Source organism: Erpetoichthys calabaricus, chromosome 14 (assembly GCF_900747795.2).
Source record: "Erpetoichthys calabaricus chromosome 14, fErpCal1.3, whole genome shotgun sequence".
NCBI lineage: Eukaryota > Metazoa > Chordata > Cladistia > Polypteriformes > Polypteridae > Erpetoichthys > Erpetoichthys calabaricus.
The window spans coordinates 55,530,674-55,551,902 of record NC_041407.2 but is presented as its reverse complement, the minus strand read 5'-3'; the positions used below and the strand labels follow the sequence as shown (position 1 = coordinate 55,551,902).

The 21,229-nt window shown below is 37.6% G+C and overlaps 1 protein-coding gene across 1 annotated transcript in view; it reads left to right on the top strand.

Moving 5' to 3' along the window:
* Positions 1-21,229, top strand: part of csmd2 (CUB and Sushi multiple domains 2) — a 991,046-nt gene that overhangs the window by 618,092 nt on the left and 351,725 nt on the right. Inside the window, exon 12 of the mRNA XM_051919055.1 lies at positions 1,077-1,189. Coding sequence (XP_051775015.1) covers positions 1,077-1,189 — 113 coding nt within the window. The remainder of the gene's footprint in view (positions 1-1,076; positions 1,190-21,229) is intronic.

Below are 21,229 nucleotides of genomic sequence, written 5' to 3'. Positions count from 1 at the left end.
ATTACTGTCACAGAAAATTAAAGACACACAATACACGGCGGCAGCCCACGAAGAACGGTCAGCTCAGCAAGTAAACATCAACAAAAGAAAGGCTGAAAGAAAGAAAAATACGACCAACAAAAAGAATGAGGTCAAAGTCCCTTGCCATTTAATATAGACTGTTCCTACTAATGTTTATGTACTACTGTTCTAGCACACGTTATTGTAACAGGCTAAATGACTAGTATACTATATTATTAAAGAAATTCATTAACTCATTACCACAAACATAATTATGTTAGTCATTTCAGATTTCTTACTTCTCAATTTACCTAAATTCATACTTGATGGTCCAACATTTTCATCTGTTACTCTGGAAAAGTAACCAGTGTGCCTTGCAGAGTGCTTTCTTATAAACCTTAATAGTTTCAGTCCTTGAAGATTTATATGCTTGCAACTTTCACTGACTCCATTTACACTCTGATTTATGGTATTCTAATTTAAAACATTCTGAGTTGACAATAATCTGTAGTGAATAATATGATTACCTTTGTCTTTAGAGTTGTTTCATCCTTATTTTGTACTGTACTATTTCTTCATTTAATTCTAAAATTTGGTTTATTCTTTAAATACATATAAGCATATATGTTTTCATCAACTTAAATATGCAGATATCCTAAACAAATGAATTGTTGCAAGCCGTTTTTTTTTTACTTTTTTATATTAAGACCTACTGCTTGTGTTGGTACTCAACAGCCGTTGATTATCATTACATACAGTATACAGGAGTAATACAGAATATATTGCTGCTATATTCCAGTCACATTATCAGCTGGACATATACCCAGCTACTAACATGACATAATGGTTTAAGGTTGTTTTTATATCCTTTAACAGCTTACCGATTTTGAAATAAAATCATAAATCAGTAACAATATATTAGTCATATATTAAATGGGTAAGACTTGATTTTTTATTATATTAAGCTGTATATATATATAGCTCTGTATATAGCTGTATCAATTTGTGCTTATTTTCAACTAAATATTTCTTCCAAAGATGTTCTGATGAACTAAGCAGTGACTGCTTCCTTTTAGACTGACTGGCACCAACACTCCAGACTTGATTGTCAGTACCAGCCATCAGATGTGGCTCCTCTTCAAAACGGATGAAACTAGTGGCTCCCTTGGCTTCAAGGTTTCTTATGAAGGTAAATCATTTCTAGGATGTTTTGTATATCAATGTTTATACGCACTGATTGATGTTATGAATTGGCGCACCCTGTATAAAATATTTTCATTTTTGTTTTAAGAAAACCTTTACTGCTGCTCTCCTGTGGGTCTCTGGAATGTTTTACCCTATAGGAGTATTAATACATTAGCAACTACTGTAAATACTTTTATTGTTTAACGTTAGGTGTGTCTTGTCAGCATACTGTGGCTTCAGCATTATAATATTGTTGCTAGGACACGCTACTCTGTTGCTAGGAGCTACCGTCCTCTAAGCATGGTGCAGCATGTCAGAGATGCTACACTTTAAAAACCCTGTTTAGTTTTCAGTACAACGTCCAAGATTACGGATTTAACTGTGAAAAAATTTTAGTCCTTGCACTCATAGTATTTTATGACTTAGCACAGCATTAGACTTATTTGTTTTTTGGTGACAACTCCTGACAGTCCTTGTTTCAGCTATGCTTATTCGTGTCTGGAGTTTTACACATTGACCCTCATTATAGTTCACTGAACATGCATGCATCTCCTGGTCTGGTTTGCATGGTTCTCATGGTTGATCACATTCCCTTTTGGTGGTGGGCAATTCAGGGAGTTCAGCTGGAATTATGAACGCATGTGGATTGTGTGTGTGCTTGCAGTTCAGCAGGTCCTCTTTGCATACAAATTACTGGCACAACAGGGTTATAAGAAAATATCATGCAAACATTTGCCATTGTTCTCCTGTTAATCCTCAATAAAGTATTCAAGCTCAGTCAAAACAGAAACATCACTGACCTTTTAAGCATGATGATGTTGCGGCTACATGCTTTTCTCTTCTTACTTGTGTTCCGGACTACTTTCCAGGAGATATTAAAGATTTTCAAAATTCTGTATATATCCATATCCCAGTATTTAATGTTACCTCAACTACAGTATATCCCACTAGTCTTTTGAAAGATCCTTGTTGCCAATAGCTGACCTTTTACATTGACATGCACTACTCAGGAGTTTGGATATGTGGGGGTCAGTTTGTCGTCTTGTTAAATTTTCAGATTAATTTAATATGAAGTAAACAGAAGCAGATTAGCTGATAATATGATTTAGAAGGCTTTTTGTTAGAACATGGATTATTTGAAATTGTTGTTAAGGGAATGTCTGCTGATCCAAGTATGTTTTCTGGCTTCAAATTTCTGATTAATTTTTTATATTTTTACTTTTTATTGGGGATGACAGGGAATACGTACTGTTAAACAAAAGTCAGCGTTAGTGTGCTTTGGTTTCATGTTTATTTAAGAAAGGGGAAACTCAAAAGGATACTAAGGAAGGTTCATAGTATTATTTTCATGACAATAAAGTGTATGATTTCAGTTATTTTTTCCACTGTTTCACTTTTAATTTCCATCTAACTTCCAAAAATCATGTGTTTGACAATTATCTTCTAGCAGTTCTTATGTCCTATTCAGAGACCATTTCTTATACTTACTATCTTAGATAATTGTGATCAGTGAAATTTTTTATTTTTTTCACAGGACTTAATAAAGACAGCTCAGATTATTACTACATCCTTGTCTAGGCCAACCTTTTAAAAAGACAGGCAGCATAAATCACGTACAGTGTATCTTGAGTTTGCATTAATTTTCTAAATAATTGTTGCTATATGCCTTATCTTGCAAATTATTAATAATGTCTAATTTTAAAGGCCACACTGAAACAACTGTTGCAGCTGAGTACTTCTAAAGCAGTGCTCTATGCCACACAATTGAGTTTCAATTAAATGTAGTCTCAGGAATCATAAATAAGCTCATCAGATGAATACAAATTTTGAAAATCCTGATTGTTCATCAGGACTAGTTAATTAAATGTGTGTGAAAAATCCAGCATACAGAATCCAACGTTAAATTAAGGAAATCGTCTGTGAGACATGTGTGATCTTCTAACTAACAAGGTAACTAAAATGTACGTTTATTGCCTTTGCTCCTCTGTTGTACAGTTCTTAAAGTTTACAGAATAGTGTAATGGCTCTTTACAAAGGTGCTTATAATCTTTTCTTGTATAAGAGAATGGATTTTTTAAAATCAGTATTATAGTATATTTCTCTTTTACCATAGATTTAAACCCAAAGTGAATGAATATACATACATGTATTAATATGTACTTACACTGGGGTTGTGTGTCCCTTTTATTCAGCTTGCAGTGATCATGAGGGATTTGAAAAAAAAGCTTTAATAAAAACAGGATCAAGTACCAGAATCATTAGTAATAGAAACAGATTCCCAGGGGAGCAGCAAAATGAGAAAGGATGCGATTTTCTTCCTGGTGGACATTTGACTTCTGTGCCGCTCCAGTTTTTATGCATTAAAGCTATAGAGCTATGGCCATACTTTGCATTTAACCTTTTTTAATCAGAATCATTAAGGTTATTTGTGCTGCCGAAATGTGTATCTGTGTTTTCCTTTCATGTTGTTAACAGGCATGTGTTGCAGAATTTTACCTGGTCATATTGAATATTAATAATGCACATTCTGCATATGAACATTTTGCATACAACTGATTTTCAGTGCCATGGTTTCTATACTTTAGGCACAGAGATGAAATGTGATTATATTAAAAAATCTCATTTATAGATTAATCATTTATTTTTAAAAACTAGGGTAAAATCTTTTTGTTCAGATTTCTTCAGATCTTCTCCTTAAAAGCTCAAAACTGAAACAAAAGATGTAATAGTATTCTTTGTGGTACAACAGCCCCCCATACATAGACAGACACAACACCAGATGTCCAAAACATGCACGTTTAATGTTTTTCCTCTTATACAGCACCACACAATGCTCAACTAGCCAAGCTCAATCCCTTCTTTTCTCTCCCGTTCCCCTTCATCCCAACTCCAGCTCGACTAATGGATTGCTAGCTTCATGATGATCTTCCTGGTGTGGCAGAAGTGCCGCATGAGCATCCAGAAGCACTCTGGTTGTGCCTGGAATCTCTTCCGGCAGCACTTCCGGTTCTGCCGGAAGTGCTGCAGTCCAGGGCTCCATAATCCTCCAAGCACCCCCTGGCCATGGCCACAGGCCCCAACTTTGTTGAGCTTCTAAGCTCAGATCCCGTGGCCCCCATACAGACCATGGTGGCTGCACTCTCGTGGCCCAGGGGAGGTATTGTCCCTGTCCCAGTTCTCCCAGACGTCCGCCACACCTTGTAGATGTTTATATTGGGTTTAACATTTAAGAGCATTACAAATTAAGGAATGTTTTAAAACACTGAACTCTCTAAAAATAATATGGCAATATAGGATAAACAATCCCAAAACTAAACTGCTCACTAACTTAAAATGGCTCTGTATAACCACAGATGTGATAGAACACTGCCTGTTTTTCTAAATTACATAATGAGCTGATGCTGAATCCATCTGTGGCTTCATGAATGTTGGTTAAATTCTTTCAGTGTTGCTGATGTTATTTTCTATGTTATTATTTTGTACCTTTGAGACTTAACATCATCTGAGTCCACCTTTCACCCAGTGCTGCTGGTATAGGCCCAGTCCCAGCATTGATATGTAAATAGATATGTCTTTTTGTAAAACAATGTGAAGTATGTTTCTTACTGTTAGCTGTTTTTGCACATCCAGTATGCAAAGGCTAAGCTAATGTTATTAGCTGGTCGAGGTTAACTTTCATTAAACATACTTACTCTCTTTGGCAATAAATGATATATAGGTAAACAGTGGACAGAGGGAAAAACCTAAGATCACTACTTTAAAAAATGATTCAGAATTTATTTGTGTGTCATGGATAATCACACCAGCTATACTATAATAAATGAAATCTCAAATCTACAAGAAATGCTCAGATAATTCTGTGACAAGTTGTGTTTCTGAGGGAGCAGCTTGATTAATGCAGACACACCTTTTCTATCTAGTTTGATAACTGTCTTCATACTTTAATGTGCCTGAAGCTAAATGTAGGATTTATTAATGAATGGGGAAACAAAAATACTGTATGTCATTTGAAAGGTACAGTTGTCAGAATCTGTGGAATTACTAACATCCACCTATTTTTTCCTATACTGTAAGAGCAATATCACTACACAACAAAGTTTTTGCTTCTTGAACACTGTTGGGTGTTTCTCATAGATTTTTGGGTGCTGATCACGAATATCACATCAAAGAAATCTTCAGTTTTGTCATGATTTTATCTTATATTTGTATCCAAAAATTTTCACTCCCGTAAGTGACTTATCAACAACGGTTTGTGCAGCCTGGGCATGTCCAGGCATGGAATCAGGCCAGGTTGGAAGCTGTTCTGTGGAAGCTGACATCCTGGGCAGGTCTGAACGAGCTTGACGCTGTCCCAGCATGCTGTAAAGGTGGCTTGCATACACCGATCCTGCTCATTTGGTTAATATAGTCAGTGTGTATGTATAGTATTAGTATAGTAAAGTATAGTATCTGTAGTAATATAACAGTAAGTAAGCTTGATGCTATAGACGTTTTGGTGTCGGGCAATATGTCTCATCAATTTCGTAACAGCTGCAATACATTCTGCTATATCTGTGGCGAATATACACTTGCACCTCAAAGACGTTGAATGACTGCTCTTGTGAAGAAAGCTTATCATCTGTATGTCGGCTGTAAAATTGGTGATCAAGACAAGGAATGGGTGCCTCACATTTGCTGTGCAACATGTGCTGTCAGTCTGAGAGCCTGGCTCAGAGGCACTTGAAACAACAACAACAACAACAACATTTATTTATATAGCACATTTTCATACAAAAAGTAGCTCAAAGTGCTTTACATAATGAAGAAAAGAAGAATAAAAGACAAATAAGAAATTAAAATAAGACAACCTTAGTTAACATAAGAAGGAGTAAGGTCCGATGGCCAGAGTGGACAGAAAAAACAAAAAAAAACTCCAGAAGGCTGGAGAAAAAAATAAAATCTGTAGGGGTTCCAGGCCACGAGACCGCCCAGTCCCCTTTGGGCATTCTACCTAACATAAATGAAATAGTCCTCTTTGTAGTTAGGGTTCTCACGGAGTCACTTGATGCTGATGGTTATACAGACTTCTGGCTTTTAATCCATCCATCATTGTTGGAACATCATGGTGCTTTGGGTAGATGGTGGTGGCACAAGCCACCACCAATAGGACACCGGAAAAGGAAACAGAAGAGAGAGTAGGGGTTAGTACAGATTTTGAATGGTTATTATAATGAATTGGATATACAGAGTGTCAGGATTAAATTACAGTGAAGTTATGAGAAGGCCATGTTAAAGTAATGTGTTTTCAGTAGTTTTTTAAAGTGCTCCACTGTATTAGCCTGGCGAATTCCTACTGGCAGGCTATTCCAGATTTTAGGTGCATAACAGCAGAAGGCCGCCTCACCACTTCTTTTAAGTTTTGCTCTTGGAATTCTAAGGAGACACTCAGTTGAGGATCTGAGGTTGCGATTTGGAATATAAGGTGTCAGACATTCCGATATATAAGACGGGGCGAGATTATTTAAAGCTTTAAAAACCATAAGCAGAATTTTAAAGTCAATTCTGAATGACACAGGTAACCAGTGTAGTGACATCAAAACTGGAGAAATGTGTTCGGATTTTCTTTTCCTGGTAAGGATTCTAGCAGCTGCATTCTGCACTAACTGCAAACGATTGATGTCTTTTTTGGGTAGTCCTGAGAGGAGTGCATTACAGTAATCTAGTCGACTAAAGACAAACGCATGAACTAATTTCTCTGCATCTTTCGATGATATAAGAGGTCTAACTTTTGCTATGTTCCTTAGGTGAAAAAATGCTGTCCTAGTGATTTTATTAATATGTGATTTAAAATTCAGATTACAATCAACGGTTACCCCTAAGCTTTTTACCTCCGATTTGACTTTTAATCCTAATGCATCCAGTTTATTTCTAATAGCCTCACTGTATCCATTATTGCCAATCACTAAGATTTCGGTTTTTTCTTTATTTAATTTGAGAAAGTTACTATTCATCCATTCTGAGATACAGGTTAGACATTGTGTTAGCGAATCAAGAGATTTAGGGTCATCAGGTGCTATTGATACATACAGCTGTGTGTCATCAGCATAGCTGTGGTAGCTCACGTTATGTCCCGAGATAATCTGACCTAATGGAAGCATGTAGATTGAGAAGAGCAGCGGACCCAGGATAGAGCCTTGTGGAACACCATATAGAATATCATGTGTCTTTGAGTTATAATTACCACAACTAACAAAGAATTTTCTCCCTGCCAGGTAGGATTCAAACCAGTTTAAGACACTGCCAGAGAGGCCCACCCATTGACTAAGGCGATTCTTAAGAATATTATGATCAATAGTGTCAAATGCGGCACTCAAATCTAAGAGGATGAGAACAGATAAATGGCCTCTGTCTGCATTTACCCGCAAGTCATTTACTACTTTAACGAGTGCAGTTTCTGTGCTGTGATTTGTTCTAAAACCTGACTGAAATTTATCAAGAATAGCATGTTTATTGAGGTGCTCATTTAACTGCATAATGGCTGCCTTCTCTAGAATTTTACTTAAGAAAGGCAGGTTAGAGATGGGTCTATAATTTTCAAGAGAAGAGGGGTCGAGATTATTTTTCTTAAGTAGGGGTTTAACTACCGCAGTCTTAAGACAGTCTGGGAAGACCCCCGTATCTAATGACGAATTTACTATGTCAAGAACATTATCAATAAGCACACCCGATACTTCTTTGAAAAAATTTGTTGGTATTGGGTCAAGGGCACAGGTGGATGGTTTCATTTGAGAAATTATTTTATGCAAATCAGGTAAATCTATCCTAGTGAAAGACTCTAATTTATTTATTATGGAGTACTGGGGTTTCGGGGGATCCTTAGTGTTGGGGAGATATACTATGTTATTTCTAATATCATTAATTTTTTGATTGAAAAATACAGCGATAGCCTCACAGGTTTTACTGGAAGTACTTAGGAGGCATTCCTTTGAGTTACCTGGGTTTAACAGATGATCAATTGTCGAAAATAAGACTCTGGGATTACTAGCATTGTTATTTATAAGCTTAGAGAAATAGCAGCGCCTCTCAAGACGGACTGTGTTATTGTATTCTGTTATTTTAACTTTTAATATCTCATAGTCAATAGTTAGTTTAGTCTTCCTCCATTTACGCTCAGCTCTACGGCATGTTCTCTTTAAATCAGACACTTTTTGGGTCTTCCAAGGTATAACAATGCTAGAAGATTTTTTAACTGTCTTTTCAGGTGCAACTATGTCAACAGCAGCCCTCACTTTAGTATTAAATCTTTCCACCTTACTATTTACATTCTCCTCGCTATTATAGTTGGCACTATTAACGGACTGATTGGTTAGAATGTTTGTAAGTTTTAAAGTTGCTGATGAGTCAAAGAAGCGTTTTTTAACAATATGCTTCTCATGAGTGTTTTCTATCATTATTTCTATATTAAAAAGTAGAAGAAAATGGTCTGAAAGACCCGTATCAATGACCTGCTTTATATCAACTTTTAGTCCTTTAGTAATTACTAAGTCTAACGTATGACCTGCTTTATGTGTAGGCTGATTAACGAGCTGTCTCAAATCAAAAGAGTCCAGGAGGTTCATAAATTCTTTTACTTTTTGGTCACATTGATTATCTACATGAAAATTAAAGTCGCCGACTATTAAGAGTGCGTCATAGTTCGTAATTAAGATTGACATCAAGTCAGAGAATTCCTCAAAGAAAGACGCGTTGAATTTAGGAGGTCTATACACGGATAATACTAGAACGTGAGAAACTCCCTGAATAACAATGGCGAGATACTCAAAAGACTTGAACTTACCAAAACTGATATTTTTACATTTTAACCGGCTAGAGTAAATGTTTGCTAGCCCTCCACCTCTCTTTCCTTGGCGATCAGCACGAGTAAAACTGTAAGACGATGCCGTTTGCTGTTCTGATGATATGGTGAGAACAGAAAGACCATGTGACGGACTGTTACTTCTGTTTGACTAATGTGTCTGGTTTCTCTGCTAAAAACAAGAAGTCAATTGAATATCCTAATCTGCCTTCAGCAATGAGACCTGTGCCACATGACGACAGCCTTCCAATTCCAAAACCACCATAGGATTGGAACTTAGATGAACCAGATGAAGAAACTGCAATGCAGGGTACTAACAGTGACATTGACCAGGATTTTGAATAGTGCTCATCAGGCAATCCACATCTGATAGTCCAAATTGAACGATTTGGTCAGAGATTTGGGTCTGTCAAAAGCAAAAGCCGAGCTGCTGGGTTCGAAACTGCAGGAATGGTGTTTACTGTCACCAGGTATGAAGATTTCTGTGTTTCGAGGCTGACATCATGATATAACCAAATTTTTTTGCACAAGTCGACAGTCTCTGTTTTCTGTTGTGACATTGAAGGATTATTCTCAGCCTTGGGTTGTGATCACAACCCGGAAGAGTGGTGTCTCTTCATTGATTCGTCAATGTTAAGCCTGAAAGCTGTTCTGCTACACAATGGCAACGTTTATCCTTCAGTACCTGTTGGCTATGCAGCACACATGAAAGAAATGTATGAGAATATGGAACTGTTGCTGAAGCACGTCCAGTATAGCAGGTACAGCTGGAATATTTGGAGGTTTTAAAGTCGTTGCTCTGTTATCTAGGACTGCAGCTTGGCTATACAAAGTACTGTTGTTTCATCTGAGAATGGGACAGCTGTGCCAAAGAGTCGTACTATTCTCGACAGAAAAAGGCCCCTCCATAAAAAGTTAGTTGCAGGACAGAAAAATGTGGCACATGAATTGCTTGTCGACCCGGCAAAGATATTTTTGCCTCCTCTTCACATAAAACTGGGACTCGTAAAGAATTTCATGAAAGCACTGAACAAGGAAGGCGAAGGTTTTCGTTATTTAAGACAGATGTTTCCAAGAATAACTGACATCAAGATCAAAGAGGGCATTTTTGTTGGTCTCCAGATCAGACATGTTATGAGTGACAAGTGGTTTGAAGATCTGTTAGTTGGGCTGGAAAAAATTGTCTGGAAAGTCTTCAAAGATGTTGACAATTTTCTGGGCAATTAAAGGGCCCCAAACTATATTCAGCTGGTAGACAAACTTCTCAAAGCATACAAGACAATGAAGTGCAACATGTCGCTCAAGATTAATTTCCTCCACTCAAACTTGGACTTCTTCCCCGCAAATCTCGGTGCTGTCAGTGACGAACACGGTGAAAGGTTACACCAGGACATTGCTACAATGGAGAAACGATACCAGGGCAACTGGAATCCATCAATGCTTGCTGACTACTGTTGGACACTGCAACGTGATGTACCAGACATTGAATGCAAAAAAAAATCAGGAGCAAAACACTTTTAATTCTGTTGAATTTAATAGCTTATGCAAAAAAAAAATAAACATGACTAAATACGTTATTGTCAGTAAACATATAAATGTCTATTTCTCAGAGTTCCTACATGATGCAGTAAAACCAAAACAATATTTGTGCATACCCAATAAGTCACAATCAGCAAAAACTTTTCAGGAAACAACACTTTTCAAAAATATTGTTGTGCAGTGTATTTTATAGAGTTTGACAGATATAGTAATGATCAAAAGGAATAAAATTATACACTGTCTTTCCAAATTTCTTAAGCAAGTACCAGTTTAGCTGTGGTAGGCAATTAAATTGGTCAAAAGAATATTTCGATGCAAAATGGCATGTTTACAGTGCATACTGGATGTTGTTAGTTTAGCTCATAGATGTTTAATACTGCCTAAACTATCTTTATTATATCGACATTAATCTAAGCCATAGGGGCAGTTTATCGTTTTATTGTTTATTTTACTTCAGTGTTTTAAACATTGGTGTAAATCCATTGCAAGTTTTCTCAGTTTTTACTATTTTGAATGCACTTCCTGCATCATAGCCCCAGGAGACCAAGTTCAGATCTTGGCTACAGTCACTGTCTTTGTGCAGTTTGCGCCTTCTCTTTACTGCCATACTGTTTTTCTCTAGGTGCTTTGATTTTCCTTACACAACCTATAGGTGGGTGTTGTGTATTGATTTGCAGCTATAGGTTGGTGTGAGTCAATGTGCTAAGTGATAGACATGCAATATGGACTCCTAACTAAAGTTGCTGTGATGGGCTATGTCCCCTCATCTCTATATATAAAATCCAATATCTGTCTCTCTGTCTGTCTGCTTGTCTGCTTTTCATGAGAGAACTACTTAATGGATTTAGATCAGGTTTTTTTCTATAATTTGCTTGAACATTCTGGTTGATTTTGTGACTTCTCACATCACGCTATGTAGCATAGTTCGCTTGCAGGAGCGATTTATTCATGCTAATCTGAGACGGAGGCTGCAGGACAAGGGGAGGGAGAAGCATGATGTCAGGAGTGGGGGGCCGGGCAGGGCCCTCCTCACTCAAATGCCGACCTCCGTTTGAGTTGGTCTACCTGCCGCCACGTTTTGTAGCGTACCTTGCCTCCGCTTAGCTAGCGAAGTCTATTTCTTTATCGATTTTTAAAGTTTGTCCTTTTTCATTACTATGTGGTACGTCAGGAGTGGGGAGCCGGGTGGGGCCCTTATCATTCATGTGCCAGCCTCCTTTAGAGTTGGTCTATCTCTCGCGACATGTTGGAGCATAACTTGCCTTTGCTTAGCTAGAGATTCCTGTTTGTTTATTGATTTTAAAAGTTTGTCCTGTTTCACTACTACACTAGCAGAGCTGCAGAGGACAGCTAATATATAATATAATTGGAAAGAGTGGAATTAAAACAGAAGTTTTTGCTACTTTACCTGTGCTTTCTAGAGTATAGGAAATATGTGGTAATTTGATTAAGCTTCTCCGCCCTAGTCGTTTGCCATTTTTTTAATATAATTATACCATCAAAGATCTATTCTGATGCCATCAATCAATCTATAAATCTGTCCTTTCATTCAGTGTTACTGGCTGTTACAGTTCTTTGGTTTTATGTCAATTTGAAAATTAAGAAAACCTTCACTTGCATATATCTTGCAATAAAATGCAAGTGCATTAAAGGAAATTATGCTATGTGGCTTGAAAAACCCATTCATATAGTAGTATCAAAATTCTGCCATAGAAAGTGTCAATCACAAAGAGGAAAACTTTCTATATAATAGCCCTCTTTCTGACCTTGTGATGGTCAAGTTTTTTTTTCTAATTATGAAATGGAAACACAAACCTAAATTACAGGAGTTACATTACATTGCTAATCCAATTTAAACAGAACAGTTAAAGAATAAAATCACCCCATTAACCATAATTTCAACAAGCGCTATCTGAAAGCAGGCAAAGGCAGCTGAATTTATCATCCAAAGACACAGGATTGTGTTCAGTGTAAGGTTATATTTAAAGTCAGATTTTATGTGGCATAATAGTTCTGCAGCTACTGTATGTAAATTTGACACCGAATTTTTATATATTAAAATATATTATAAATTTCCATTTTCTGGGTCACATCTCATAATCCTGATAGCTGCATTTTATCTATCTAGTCTGCAATCTGAACTAATTTAAACTTTTTTGCTTATTTGTTATTCTTGATCTGTTTTTGTTTAAAAAATAAAATCTATATTGATACTGTATGTCTTACAGTATAGGATCGATTAAGAAGTACATTATCTGTTGAACTTGTTTATTTGGCCTCAGCATGCAGAATCTACAAGTCAAGATTATTTACTTTTATTTGCTTGGCAGACCCTTTTATCCAAAGCGACTTACAAAAGAGGACTATATAATTAAGTAACATCAGTCTTGGTTGCAGGACTGGGGTACAAAATTGAATTAAACAAGTGAAAAGCACAGAACAGTCTATAAACTACTTACAGTTCCCAAATTTACAAAACTTTACATCTGTCAGACAGGAATTCATCAGACAAGAGAGTCTTCAAACACTTCTTGAACACAATCAAAATTCTAAATTGAATTGGGAAGCTCATTTCACCAGCCCAAAGCAACACATGGAGAGTCTGGGCTAAGATTTGACAGAATGCAGAAGTGGTATCACTAAATGCTGTTTATCCGCAAGTCTGAGTGGTTAAGAAGGAGCATAGAACCTTATAAGTGTCTCCATATCCTGTATACAGGTGTGGTTTCAATGACTACTCTGTAGTCAGATATCAAAGATTTGAATTTAATGTATGCCAGTGTAGTGACCTGCCCAGTGGAGTGACATGTGCCTGCCTCAGCTGGTTTAACATTAGACGTGCTGCTAAATTTTGAATCATCTGCAGAGCTTGATGACACATGCCAATGCTCCTGCTAGCATAGAGTTGCAGTAATCCTGCCTTGACTAGACCAGGAGTTACGCAGCATACTCTATTAGATAGGATTTGATTTTGCAAATATTATACTGAGTAAATCTGCAAGACCAAGAGACCATACCATATCAACATAATCCTTAAACTGGTCATCAGTCATTACCTGAAGGTTGCAGGATGACAGTGACTAATGAAGGTGTATATAAAGAGAACAGGAGAATGCCCAGCTCCAATCCTTGGGGCACTTCTGTGCTCATCTGGTTCACTATTGACATTTCTCCATGCCAGGACACATGGTAGGATCTTCCTAATTGGTTGGGCTCAAACCACCTGAGGGCAGTCCCAGTGATGCCAAGCTCAAATATGGTGGCAAAGAGGATCTAGTGTTTGACTGTGTCAAAGGCAAAGGAGAGATCTAGTAGGATGAGCATAGATGACATATTGGCTCTGACATGCTGTAATATATTGAAAATGAAGAGTAGAGCTGTCTCCGTGGAGTGGCTGTTTTTGAATCCTGACTGATTAGGATGAAGCAGTTTGTGTGACGATGCGGATTCGGCTCCATGCTTCCATCGGCTGTCCGGGAGCCCTTGAACCCTGCACCGTCAGTAATGTTACCGATGAGCTAGACAGTGAGGCAACAACATAGCAAGGGGATGGTGCAAAAGTGCTTTTATTAAACAATCAAAACCAAAATATTCAAATAAATAAAGTGCAGTGAGTCAAATTCTTGAAATAAATAATCCATAAAAGAAACATGGAGGTTTAAAAATCAATACAAAACAAATCTTCAAAAATGAGGTTAAAACAACGCTGGAAGCAGTCCTTTAAAGTACCATTCAGAGCCCAATGTCTTCTATCCTAGCGTTTCTCCTGCTTCACCCATCTGGGCCCCGCAGCAGGTGAGACACTCTCTCTGCAGCTGTCTTTCACTCCTTTTCAAACAGGTCTGGAGGCCTCCCGATCCTGGCTTCGGTCGCGCACTCATCCCAGACTCGAGACTTGGTATCCTTGATGACCAGGACGCTCACACCAACGACTTCTCCACCAAGCCTTCCGACTCCCGCTGCCTTCCCGGCCTTACGCGGCCAGTTGCCCGCTACTCGATCAGTCAGTGGGAGCCACCACTACTACAACTCCCGGGTGTCGGCCTAACACCCAGGCTTCCGTACAGCTGCCTGCGAGCATTCACTCGCTCGCTCACTCACCCGCATCGGCTCTCTTTCTCTCCTGCTCCGTGCTCTCCAGCAACCTCCGTCTTTCTTTCCTTTCTTGTTCTACTCTTTCCTCTTTTCTTTTTAACCGACTCACGCTTCTATATAGGTCGAGAGGGCATAGCAGCTGCGACAAATTAGCAGCCCCAGGAACAATCACAGATGTGGGCAGTCTCTCACCTGTGCACTTAAGTGAGAAATGCCCACACCGCAGATCGCCCTGAGAACTGCTTCAGCCACAATTACCACACCCCCTCGCTAAGCCGCAAGCGCAGTGATTATTTATCTAAAATGGCCCTTTGCTGGGAGCTGTGGACCCACTACACCACAGTCTGTTCTGTAGAAGAAAGGAAGAGACATGGTTAGAGACAGCACATTCCAGAGTTTTAGACAGAAAGGAAAGAAGAGATAAAGGTCTTCAATAGACTACTTGAGATGGGTCAAGAGAGGAGTTACTAGTGCCTGTTTGAACAGGCTGGCAGGTTTCTTTCTGAAAAAGGTTGCAAAGTCATCAACACTCAAACAAGTTGAGGGTGGAGGCATTGGAGGGTTGAGGAGAGAGGTGAAACCAGAGAACAAGCCACGAGTGTCAGAAGAGTTACTAATCTTATTTTGAAAGAAACTTACGTTAGCACTTAAAACAGTTTTGAGAGATTATACCGTTGTTAATGGGATGGTGCAGTGGATAGTGCAGCTGCCTACTGGATCCACCATCCACAACTGGTCTGTCTATGTGGAGTCTGAACATTCTTCCAGTCTGCATACTTTTTTCACTAGTTTCTTTGAGTTTTCGACTATGTCCCAAAGACGTTCATGTTAGATTAATTAGCAATTCTAAATGTGATTCATGTTGGTGTTCACTTTAACAGCAACTATGATGAGCTGATGCCTCATTCAGGTTTGGTTTCCGACTTGTACCTGCTGGATTAGGCTTCTTTAGCTGCATCCTGGATTGAATTAAGTAGCTTTGTGAATAATATGTTGTTAACTGAAAAGTACTTTTCTAGCAATGTCTTGATTTGTGTATTTTTGTAAACATACTGCAATAAATCTTATAAAGCTTACTTACCTTCCTATTGCCCCAATAGAATAAATATTACTATTAACTGTAAAAATAACTTGACAGTGTCCCACAGATGGCTAAAACAAATATTACACTTATACAAGATACACCCTGTAGTCATACACTGCCTACAAACACTAATGGGACACTGGAGAACAACATTACATGTACGTAACAACAATACATAAATACACACAGACTCAGTACAAATAAGACAAGGCATCTTCTGAAGAGACTCATTTAGCCCTCTCTGGTTCTGTCAGTATCAACCCATTATGAAACAGACTAAACATCACACAATATGGATACAAAGTCAAAAATCAACACCAACAACACAAGTTATCACATCTATTCTATATGGATAACATAATAAAGATATAGATACAAGTTAGATAAAGATATATGCAGGAACAAACAAATAATTTCAGCAGTTACATGAAATCATCAAAATGTATTCATAAGACATATATATGGAGTCTGAACTAGACAAATGTAAAATAATTATTGTAGAGAAGAGAACCTTTAGGTGAGGTGGGTATACCCTCGAAAATAGCAGCCGAATCAAAGCCATGCCAGATGGGGAGCTATACAAGTACTTTGGGTTCCAACAGGACAAACATATAAGACACAAACAAATTAAATATACTGTTACACAAAAATATACTGTACATCCTGTTTTTTTACAAAAACAAAAGTACATGCACACCACACAATCAAAGACATCAATACACATGCCATACCAATACTACTTTGGATCTGTACATTGGTCACAAACAGACCTACAACATCTCCAAAGGAAAATGCGAACACTACTCACAAAACATGAACACCACCACCCCAAAGCAGCCATATAATGACTCATTCTTCTTCATGCTGAGTGAGGAAAAAATGTGTTATGCATAATTAATGTACACAACCCATCAGTTAAATAATTCTTTTTCACAAAGCAAATTAAATATACACTACGAAAATCAATAGTTTATTGTTATAATAAGTTTGTTATAATATTAAGTTTAATGTCACTGTCTCTGTGCAGAAATTTTAAATCTGTTTTTCTTTTCTTTGTACATGCATAGCTGAGCCAGATTTAGTACAAAGGGGCTCAGCATTTAGAATTGCTAGGTAAGCATTTGAAGAGAGAAGGTACAACTATGAAAATGGGCATTGTACTATTTCTGTATGTTAGAGATGAAATCGAATCCTCTCCTTTCCTTGTTTGGAACCTAAGTAAGGGCCTACATGTGGAGAAGACAGTATATAAAGACTTGGACAGCAGCCAAATACTTCGAAGCCGATGGACGGATGGGTGATAACGTCATCCGTCCTGAAAACCCTTCCAGTGCAGCAACAAAAGATGGCAGACTGTATAGATCAAGATCCCACCTTGGTATTGTCTTTGCCATAGGCTTCCCGTCTGTAATGCCGCGTAAATCGTCAGTAAAGAAAGCTAGGTTATTTTCTCTTATGTGATTTTTACTGCCGTATCACTATATGGGAGAAGTATCGCCTTTTAATATCCTATCTATATAGTTTTCGGTTACTTAAAATGCCGCAATTACAAAAGAACTTATTCCAACTAGGGAGCTATATCGCCCCCTAAAGGAACATTTATGCAGAAACAAACTACAAACCACTTAACCTTCCTACCACAGACAACATCACAGAGGACATAACAGCCACTGAACTTATAACACAAACATGGACTCAGAAAGCATTGCATGGCAGACATCCTTATAAACTTGATTAGCCTTGTGTGGATAAGATTACATCAAATTGCTGGGTAGGCCATAGTGAGTTGTTTGGCAAGACTGAAGGGTTTATGCTAATCATACAAGATCAAGTCATAAACACTAAAAAGTACACAAAATATATTCTTAAGGATGCCAACACTACTGAAAGTACATGTAGCCAGTGCTACGAGGAACAAGAAACAATCCAACACATCACATAATTTTCTAAACTACTGACACATACAGAGTATATGCACAGACACAATCAGATGGCAAATATTATACATCAAGAACTGCTACTACAACACGGACTAGTAGACACATAAAAACTATATTATAAGTACACCATCACCATAACACTAGAAAATGCCACACATAAACTGGGCGAGAACTACAGTGATAGCACATAACAGATCATCCATGACCCTGGTAGACACACAAAATTAAAACTATATATATATTATTGACATTGCAGTACCACACACATACACAACTTACATGATACACCAACAAATAAAATGCAGAAGTACACAAAACTGACAAAAGAACTGTGCTGCTTGTGGAGAATGGCTCATTGTTGTCTACACCGCTGGTGTCATCCCACGGACACTACACAAAAGCTTACAGATTTTACATATAAAGCAGTGCATATACACAAAGCTGTAGAAAGCAGCCATTCTGAACACATGGCACATAGTGAGGAAATTCCTTAACACAGACACAATCTCGGTCCGCGGCCCACTACCAGTCCGCAGCCGTCTGACAGCCGGGCCGCGAGAGAACTGCCGGCAATGGCGACTCACTCAGACTTTTCAGAACGCTTGGCGGGCGGGGCTTTGCAGCGGTGCAGAGAGAGGAGAGAGACTATTACAACAAAGTATTTTTATGGTCCCGACAGTTTCCCCATATGACATGAGTCTATAGAAGTCTCATTACTACGAAGTACATTCAACAGATGCTTTCATTACAACGAAGTGACCTTGAAATGCTTGAACGAATCATCCACAGAGCAGTTAGATCTGTAGTCGCAGCTCAGTTGTGCACGTTTGCACAGCGATCCCCAAACAGAAACATTGTAAAAAAATCTCTTTCTTCGAACTTTCCTCGTACTGTTTTTTTTTTTTTTTTTTTTGCTGTTTTTGTTGTCTGTGGTTTTCAGTGATTCCTTTTGCTTATTGCTTGTCAACATTTGAAAAACATCCATTGGAATTTAACTCATTGTCACCCTCCTATAGAAACGGCAGACACGAAAAAAAGATTGCAGTGTTAATGTTTGTGATGTGCAATCTGTTGGATTGGCAAATGTAAAGCATATGTCTTTGTTATATGCAAAAAAAGAAGAAAAATCTCAGATTGCAAACGTATGCGAACTGCTTAATAACTTTAATAATAATAGAAATGTTATGTAAATTGTGTATAAAACTGCCGCATTAAAGCCCCCCACCCCACCCACCAACCAAGACCGGTCCGTGGAAAATTTTGCATCTAATAAAGTGTTCCTTGCTGTCAAAAAGGTTGGGGACCACGGTCCTAAATCAAATACACAACATAAAACTGCCCTATGTCTTGGCCTGGGCCCAATATAGGCTGTTGCAATGGAACTATCCAAAAAATTTTCGAATAATAATAAATTGTAATTTTACAGTATCTTTCCTATGATCATCTTGCTTTTACAACAACATTGCCAACAAAGCATTTCCATTGTGTATGTTTTGGACTTTTACAAACTGTGTTTTCAGTGTTAATAAACTTGCATAGCTGCTGTATTTATGAAAGTATCCCTTTGCTTTTAAAATCAAATCTGAGGTTGGCTCTCCTATCATCAAAAAGCAGGCTCTGTACACATTAACACTGACATTTAGTGGATAGAAGAAACTAGAATTAAGATTTTGTTATTCAGTTTATGCTAACAAATATTTATCATTTTAGTGTTTAGCTATATGAATGCTCCAGTGTTGCCTTTGTGACCCACAAGACCAGAATATGTTATGCTGTAATTAAATCCAATCATCTAACTGCTAATTAATGTACATATAAAGAAATTAATTCAATTGACTTCTTCATAAGTATCTTAACGCTGTCTGAAATCTGACAAGACCATGACCTGTCTCGAGTTTCTCCAGCTTCTAATTACTTGTATCTTGAATCCACTTGTGATAAAGTATAGCACATTAAAGTATGAAGGTTCTACCACTTGAAAGTTTCAATTTTTAAGCACTTTCAAAAAAGTATTCTTTAAAGAAGAGATGTCAGCAAGGTTTTATTTTTTATTGTATTAGTTATGTCAAAATGAAATTGAATGGAAGAGCTAATGAACTTTTTGGCAGTTGTTGGTTGTTACTTGATATAAATACAACATGGATCTCCTTATTTTACAGAAAGCCTTTGGTAGAATTCAGCGTATAGTATGCTGAATTATTATTTGTAATACTGGGCCTTGAAGGAGCACTCAGTCTTGATTTCACCATTGTCAAAGCTTTTTACATGTTTGAGAATAAATGTATCTCATCTCAGCCACAGTGTAAAGCCTAGTGTGTTTTATTCTTAAGAGAGGAATTTCACAAAACTAAGTAATGGAGTGAGTCCTACTGTCTCTTGCCAGTACTGCAGGATACCATTGAGTCTTTTATGACTTGAGAAATACAGTGGATCAAGGAAATGTTTTATATTTACTTTCATTTTTTTTTTTATAAATGTGAATATTTAATATTCATTAAATGTAGTCTTTATTCTGTATCCCATGATGGCTGTAAAGTTAATAAAATTCATTTATAGTGTTGACTGCTGAATTACAGTATATGAACCTTCCTAAGGATCGGATGCTTCTGAGTTTTACTCATTAAAGGATCGATTTTGCTCCCTTGCTATGAGATCACATCTGAAATGTTTCAAAAAGTAGCCTTGCTACTCTTCATTTTCAGTTGTTATGAGGAAGCAAATTATAGACAATGTGTATATCTTCATTTTCCGACTGGTCTATAGGTATGTTGCAAGATAAATATAGTATACTATACTGGTGGTAGTCCAGATGATTCATCTCTATGGACTAACCTGAGGTGTTGGGGGGTTCCCCTGCTTTGATTAGATTAGATACTTAGACATGACTCGATGTTAGGCTTGGAGAAATTTTGAGAGGATACAATTCACAGGATATAGCAGCTTGTTAGCACATGTGGAATTACAGTACTAAGAAGTTGTATGCAGTCCTGGTACAGCATATTGGTAAGTACCAGCTGACTTCAAACACTGCAAGTGCACATGAAGAAACCTCCCGGTATTGCAAACAGCAAAATATAGAAGTGTCTGTGCCAAGCCACTTTCTCAATTGATCACAAGATGTCTGAAAATACGTCTTTTATTTGTGATGAAACATTCTCTGCAATGCAAGCCAGGTGCTACCATAGGTGCTAAGACAAGAAAATAAATGGGAAAGCCTTAGTAATGGCTAATCAAATCAAATACTACAAATTTGTTTAAAGATAACATAATAGAACAATATGAACAGCCTCAGTAGTAGTTACAGAGTATATGAAATACTGAAATAATGCAATTTCATCCTTGCCTTAAATATTAACACCAATTATTGAAGAGTTTGAAGGCACTACAGATAAAGGCACTTCATTCTACTCTGATTTTATTTATCCTTGTAATTATATGCCTCCATCTTTACATAATTAGATCCACCTTTCAATGTAGTATTTATTAATTATGGTGAATGGAACAGAGTATAGCCGGGCAACATCTGGTGCAAGCCTGGACATTGACTGAGTG